The 7803-nt window shown below is 38.6% G+C and overlaps 2 protein-coding genes across 6 annotated transcripts in view; both read right to left on the bottom strand.

The window, feature by feature from the left end:
* Positions 1 to 2373, bottom strand: part of slc4a10a (solute carrier family 4 member 10a) — a 55571-nt gene extending 53198 nt beyond the window's left edge. For 4 of the 5 annotated variants that reach the window (XM_065241591.1, XM_065241590.1, XM_065241594.1 and 1 more), the window contains exon 1: positions 2112 to 2372. In XM_065241591.1, the coding sequence (XP_065097663.1) occupies positions 2112 to 2159 (48 nt within the window). In that variant the 5' untranslated portion in view covers positions 2160 to 2372. Of the gene's footprint in view, positions 1 to 2111 lie in introns of all 5 variants that reach the window. The other variant, XM_065241595.1, reaches the window with a different exon arrangement.
* Positions 2374 to 3857: 1484 nt separating this feature from the next.
* On the bottom strand, positions 3858 to 6222 carry tbr1a (T-box brain transcription factor 1a). The gene is made up of 5 exons (XM_065241596.1): positions 5893 to 6222; positions 5636 to 5757; positions 5354 to 5509; positions 5199 to 5260; positions 3858 to 4868 (listed from the first exon to the last, which is right to left on the bottom strand). Exons 1-5 carry the CDS (start codon positions 6041 to 6043, stop codon positions 4100 to 4102), a joined length of 1260 nt encoding a protein of 419 aa, XP_065097668.1. The 5' UTR covers positions 6044 to 6222; the 3' UTR covers positions 3858 to 4099.
* Between the last annotated feature and the right edge of the window lie 1581 nt (positions 6223 to 7803).

The following is a 7803-nucleotide window of genomic DNA, read 5'->3' on the forward strand; positions in this document are numbered from 1 at the left end:
GCGGAACATTCGCGACGCACACGTTCCCATATATGCTTAAATGCAACTTAGATGAAGCTCAGCGGAGCACCGTCGAATGACGCCACACGTGTTTGAACAGAAATTGTCATGTGAGACAGAGGTAATGTTAGTGATAAACGCGATGTGCAAACATCTATTTGTGGTGGCCAATTTTAATTTTGAAGCCGACTGAGAAATAAATAAATGTATGGGAATGTACAACGGCACTCTCACTTGTATGATTTCACAGCAGTATGCAGCGCAAATATAACGACACGCCTATAATCCCTCCCACTCCGAAGTGATACTAAACTCGATGGAAAAGCTAACCACACTTCTGGCCTATATGGAAAGTTTAGAAATGCTGTATCTGTACAATGATATCTCTTGGTTTATTATGCATCTGCCTTTTGTCCTGAATAACTTTACTTTAGACTTTTAATGTACCGTTTCAGTACAGTTAGACATAGGCGGCTCGTGACTCATCATCCGAGGGGCGCTAATTCAAAATAAGTGTTCGGATCGTCATGTGTGTTGCTTGCATTTTCAAAATATGTTTGTTGTGTCATGTGAACCATGTGCATCACGTGTTTTGCCAAAATAAGTGCCTGCTGCACAAAAAAAACGTTTATAACAAAAGAGACGCTCACCTTCACAAAATACACGCAAGACAATCCCTTAACAGTAAACTCTGATTACGCATGAGATTATGCGAGTATCTGGCAAACGCGAGCGTCTCTTTTCTCATAAACCCTTTAGACGCGTCTGCAGCAGGCACTTATTTTGACAAAACACGTGATGCACACAGGATCTCTCGAGGGGCAGAACACATCTTTTGAAAAAAGGAACCACACACATGACGGCCTACATACATGTTGTGAGTGACGAAATTCGCATCAAGCACCCTCGAAAAATGAAAGTCACCACTTCAGTTAGATAAAGTTTTACAAATTGTGCAACTGGTTAAAGTATCTGACAAGACCCTTCTAAATACGAGCTGGTGCACATGTGCATATTTTACATTTTTTGGTCACTGCTCTTAGAAATGTCTAGAATCTTTAAACACTACATGTAAGAGAGAACACTGCAAAAGAATGCAAAACACAATTGTATAGCAGTGTGTATAACTGTGAGTATCTTCAGCGTATAAACTGCAGAGATAGCCGAATGCATACAGTAGGCCAACCCCTCTCATCCATCAAAGTCCAAACTGTTACTGTGGAAAGAGCAGGGACACCCCGCTCTGGCCATGAGCCCATATAAGATGGCTCCTACTCTTATAAAATCCACTCCATTTTTTTATTTGCACATGGATGGAGTGCAATTACAGTAAGAGGCTAGAGATCGTGATAGAGGCACTGTTTTTTCTGGGGTCACCTATTAACAAAATTACAAAACACGGGCCTCGATAGACATTAAAATATGCTTTGGTTAATCTAAGGCGTTTGAAACACATTCCCATCAATATTCAGATTAAGGGTCAATGTTGAGTTTGATTCCAAAATCATCTGGTCAGCCCAATTCTGAAAACCTGGAACCTGCATAAGAACGCATTCAAAGGCTTAGGCTACTATACAGTAGATGGGTGATGGTGGAGAACAGGTGATTCCTACATATGGTGGTAAATGGGCGATGGAGGAAAAATGTTGCAGATAACAGCCACACACACACATTACTTAGACACAACCACATGTCTCCTCCAATCACATGTAAGGCCTGAATCAGGAATAATGAGATCGGAGGCATGCTGCATACTCACAGTGAGACCCACATCTATCTACACCCCAAACCATGCGCCATTAAACATTAATAAACGTGTAAAATGCATAAATGCATAATACACCCATGCCTGTGTAAGCCTTAGTCACATTAAAAATGCCGTTTCCGTGTAACAAAAACCCATTTCACACTAAAGGAGAATAAGTGTTAACGGTGCAATGAATAATTCAAGCACGATGTCTTCCATTGGGGGAATACTGTAGGTGAATGATGGCCGTCCACCAGCGCACCTTTAACCAAATGCATCTTAAAGCACAGTAAATGTTTTTATATCATATATCTTCTTGCAATTGTTCTTGCATTCCCAGAGTAAAGATGAAACAGGTTCTTACCGCAGGAAGCAGCGGCTCCATCTGCGCTCCTTGGTCTTTCTCATCCATCTCTCGTAATTCTCCTCTCTATTATAATTAGCTGTTGTGGTCTTCTCTATGGTATTTCTGTAAGCTATTTGTGGCAACGTTGAAATAAAATGTCATGTATGGTTTTAGTGGCGACGCAATTACGGAGTAAATCGTTGATTTTTCGCTAACGGAGAACGAGCGCTTTTTCTTCGCACGCGCGCGTTCGTGCTTGCGCTCCTTCAGCGTGTCATTGGTGATCGCGTGACGCAGCTCTGACCGGGTTGTGGTGGATGAATGGATGGATGGAATACACCGGTATAGCCTTGCGGCTTCAGTTTATTTAAAAAATATGGGAACTTTTGTCAATGCGCTTACAGAGTTACACAAGTCATTTTTTTTTACCTAAGTCCACGTGTCCCGTAATTCATTAATAACACTCAACAAAACCGTCCGTATCTTTTCAACTGAACAACAAAATATGCCGTACATTTTATAAAAAAGCAAAGGCTTTCATTTAAAAATTTAAATGATAAAATATTGGCTATTATATTATTAATGCTCAAAAATGATTGACAAGCTAATAATGGACGTGCCAGGGCGTTTGTCAATGCGTTAAAAATGAAACTTAAAATGATTTATAATTGTGTTAATAAAATAAAGTTTTGGGAAAACTCAGAAAGAAATTTACTTGCAGATGCCACCTGGTTTGATGCATTTTATGTAATAGCATTAACAGTTTGATTGTTTTAGGTACACACTGGTGTCAACAAATGCACAAAATATGGAGTCAGCGTGATCACAAATGCTGCATTAAGGTAATATGTGACATGTGCGACACTAATTTGACTTTTAAAAGTGTTCCAATATACCTGAATTCACCATATAACTTCTAATAATTATCAAGTGGCACCTTCATTCCTTAAGACGTTGGCGCCATCTTGTGGGCTTGATTAAAAAAACACCTCCACTTGCGAATTAAAGGGATAGTTCACCCAAAAATGACAATTCTGTCATCATTTACTCACTGTCATGTTATAACAACCCTGTATACATTTCTTTGTTTTGATGAACACAAAGGAAGATATTTTGAGGAATTGTAACCAAACCGATCATGAGCCCTGTTCACTTCCATAGTAGGCAAAAAGAATACTATGTAAGTGAATAGGGCTCATAAATGGTTTGCTTACAAACATTTCTCTAAATATCTTTCTTAATGTTTACCAGAACAAAGACATTTATAAAGGTTTGTAACAACATGAGAGTGAGTAAATGATAACAGAGTTTTCATTTTTGGGTAAATTATCTCTTTAAATAATTTAATTGTTTCGGTGTGAAATCAATTTGGCGATTACATTGCAAATGTTATTTTCCTTCACTTTTTGTATATTCTTATAAAAGCACATACCTCTATGAGGTGAATGGGGCTTCTTTGTGAAGGTGGGTCTGAAAGCACGTTTAAATGTCAGATCCCTAATTTTCCGCATGGTGGCAGCGCGAGCGTCAAAACGGCGGTATTCCTATACACTTTTAGTAGTAGTATTACGAAATATTAATAATAATAATAACCAATCACAATTCTGACTTAGGATTTAATGTACATTTAATATATTTACAATGAGACCATTTCTAATCTAACATTCTGAAACCAGCAGAATGCCAATACTTAACATTAGCACATTTTAAATTATACAGCAACCTAATCTAATAGGGTATTTCATACGTATATATCTTTAAAAGATCCATATCTGTTATATTGGGGCTGAAGATTTTAACAAATACTATAGCCCATAACATTTTTACAACATGTCCACAACAACAAAGTATAAACAGCACAAGAGTTCATACAATTAAAGATGTTAGCTCTCATCCTTAAGTGTCATTTTTTTGCATTTGTCATTGTTATGTACATAAATATGCATAAACATATATATAAATCATCACAAGAATGCTGTTTCTGCATTCACAATTTATTTGCACATTTAGTCCATGCAGGTTGATGTCTGACTATTCAAATGAAAAATGTCAGATTCTGTGACTCCAGTTCTCTCATTGCCTTGTTGTGAGACCTGTGTGTCTGTTTTCAATGCACTCTGATCATGTGAAACAGAAGTGATAGAGGAAGTCTGTTTAACCTCTTCTAAAATCTTTAAGTCACTAGAATCAACTGATTTAATAGACGACTGAGTCTCAGTCCAGGTCAAATCCGCATTGTCATTGCCTTCAAGTGTGGATCTGTTCATTTCCAAAATATCTCGCTCTTCTTGCAAGTAATTTGGTTGCGTTGTTCTTTCAAGGCTTGCATCTAGGTCCCAACCAGGCAAACCTGAGGATTTATTGCTGATTTCTGATGAACCCAGTAGATCCCAACCGGATGGACTCGTGTAGCAATCCAAAGCACCAGTAGAATTATGAAGACCTTTGACCCCTACTGTAGTGTAAGAAAGCAGAGTTTCTGCGTTAACATCAGTTTCACCAGATGAGGAGGGAACAAACCAGCGCTGCCCAGAGGCCATGGTGCTGTCTTGGGTTTGTGTCGATGTTATGAGGCTGTTAGTGAATGTGATCGCTTGATCAGTGGTACCAGTGTGAGGGGTTAGGGTTGTAAAACAGGACTTAGTGTAACTGTTGAAAAACTGGTCTTGGAATAAAGAATTTGTCATTGTATACCGGGATCCAGGCAGAGTGTGAGAGCGAGGAGTGTCACCCGGTGTAGGAGTCAACCGGTCAGTGTCGCAGCTTATGTAACTTCTAGACACATGGAGAAAAACACAAGGATGTTAGGTCACACTTTACATGACAATGTAATTATTAAATACTAGATTATTGTGTTCCCCAATCAAAGTCATGGTCTTTTCAAATACAGCTTTTTAAAAATAATGTTTCAATTGTGAGGACGACATGCTGCACATTATAGAATAATATTAGAAAAATATGATAAAAATGTCTGTTTGCAACCTAACCATACAATTAGCATAAAACATCATGATTATTTCTATAATTAAGCCAAATTTACAATTCAACTTTAAATTGCAAGAGAAACAATTAACAATGCATTCATTTGCATGGCAATAGACTTACGTATCATAATTGTCCCGAAATCCTTTAGCAAATGGATTGTGATCTATCTTTAGTTGAGTTATCTGAGGAAAGAAACATATTCCCTTAAGTCTTTATAATATTAAATAATATATACAATTAATTAATAATCCATGCAATGAAACTATAGTTCTTACATCAGTGTTCTGGTAAGCTGTGACAGACATGAATTGCGTCTCAGGAAATATAAAGGTTTGCACTCGATCGGGACCAGCATCTTCATCTCCGTTCTCGTTTATTTCGACCACGTGTATTCTCGGCTGATATTTGTGAAGAGACTGGAGGACGATCATCTTATAAAGCAAAAAGATAGTTCTTACAACAAACCTGATCCACTGGCAATTTGTTTTTATGTTCCAACACTGTCTACATCTTCTAAATAAAACAATTAATATAAACATAATAAATAACATAATCACCTGCGTAGAGTTGCTGGAAGCTCCCTTGTTGTTTGTCAGCTTCAGTTTCCCGAAAGAGATCTCCTGACGCATCCAGTGCGCACCTGTGTTTGGAGAGTCCGGGTGTATGTACACTCGGTTTCCTTCAAAACACAAACAATAATGTACTTTATCACCATGTAACATTATTACCGTAGATTAATATCAAGCTACAACTTTTTCAGATATTATTATTTTCCTGGCTGTCCGTGCGCGCGCTTTGGATAAGAGCGGTTTACCATTGACATTAGTGTCCGCTTTTCCGCACGGAACCCACTTTCCGCCCTGAAACCTCCAGTGGTTCGGATCCGCCAGAATGACATCCACAATCACATTATATTGACACGCTGGGTCAAGACCAGAAACACTTAAACTTAAAAACGGGAACATCCGCCTGCGGGGAAAAAAATACAAATGAGTAAATGTATTGCTTTATAAAAAATAGTGACAATTTAATGTACGAAAATCAACAATGACTTAACTAGTAACATTATTTCAATGTTTCATTTGTGGAAAATACTAACCACAAATCTCACAATAACCATACACTTAAAAAGAAAGGTTTAAGGTTTTAAAACGATTCTTCTGTTACCTGGATTAAATGTTTGTTTCCCCAAATAACCTTTTAATCAAAATTATAAAAAACAAAAACAAAATGTATTTATTTCTTATTCTTAATTTTATTTGTATCCTTTTTTCAAAGAATATTTAGAGGAGTAATGTACCCAAAAAGGTACAATATTGTACTGTTTAGTATACCTGAAAAGGTACAAAACGGAACCTTATGGGTAGCTACCAAGCCTACTGACAGTGTAATACAAAAGATAATTAATTTTGGCAAAATAGCCTATTTTACTACACTTTTCCTAAAATTAAATCATAGTTATTTTGTCTAAATGTTAATTTATAATAAAAATGTCCGTGCAGAACAGTCATTCATTCCTTATGACACTTTTTCTAAATGGCGTCCAAAAAAAAGTTTACATTAAAGAAAAAATAAAGTAAACTCACCGGCCCTGTTTAGTAATAATCATTTCTGTCAGGTGTCTGTGAAATTTGACCCACAGAGCTCGGTTACACAGATAAACCTGCGCTTTACCGGGCACAGCGGGAAACGGATAGACCCCGGTGTCGGGGTAAGTTTGTCCATACGGCTGTGGATACGCGTAACTCAGCCCGCTATAATGCCCGTTAATGACCGAGTGAGGAGTTACGTAGTGACCGGAGAGCGAAGGGAGCGCGGGCAAAACCTGTTGACCCGAATACGAGAACATGACAGAAGAGGCGAAATCTTGAGTGGATTCAGATAAACGACTCTTGTCGGCACTTTCACCGTCATTCCGTGCCGTATCTTCATCCCTACAGTCCGAAGAATCGTCGGATGGATTTAAGATCCCGGTGGAAAATCGTTTCAGCGGAGGCTCGTTCTCCTGGAGGGAGTCACGGGAGGAGGAGACGCGGTCCTCCCACGTGGAGGTGTTGCACGTGAAATCATTGTCCACGCTCTCCAGTTGATTGGTCAGTGTGGAAGGTGAGGGAAGCTGATGCAGGTGCATAACTCACAGAGAAACTTCCGGAGCTCAGTAAGTGTTCAGGGTTCAGACCTCAGACATTCACTGACTGTTCAAGTCTTCGCTTATTATAGCAAACTGACGTCGCGTTTGAGCGCAGTAGGATGGGCTGGAATTTACATTTAGATTGACATTAAAGCTGTTGTAAGCGTTTTCAGCCATTCACGTGTTAAATGTTCCTATGGTTATCGTTATAAATAGGTGTCCTGAGAAATCACAAATGTCTATGTGACAGCTGAGTTTGGGGCAGAACTGTTTGGCTGAACAATGGATAAGGGAATGTGTTTGGGGAAACAATACTTTTTGCAATTGTTTACATCCAATGGCCATCTGCATCTCTGTTTACACATTTAGTATCAGGGGGTCCTTGCTCCATGCCTTTCTTATCCAAGGGGTGAAAGTTTGAAGACCCCTGGGTTATACAGCTAGTCTTGTTGTTAAGACCACCTGAGACCAAGATAAGACCGGAGTGTGTCAAGACCAAGTCTTTGAGGGGTCCAAATTAAGACAAGGCCAATGCAGGCCAAGACCCAAATTCATCTAAAAGATCTACAGAAATATTCAAAATAATAATAAAAA

This window comes from Paramisgurnus dabryanus, chromosome 14 (genome assembly GCF_030506205.2).
Source record: "Paramisgurnus dabryanus chromosome 14, PD_genome_1.1, whole genome shotgun sequence".
Classification (NCBI taxonomy): Eukaryota; Metazoa; Chordata; class Actinopteri; order Cypriniformes; family Cobitidae; genus Paramisgurnus; species Paramisgurnus dabryanus.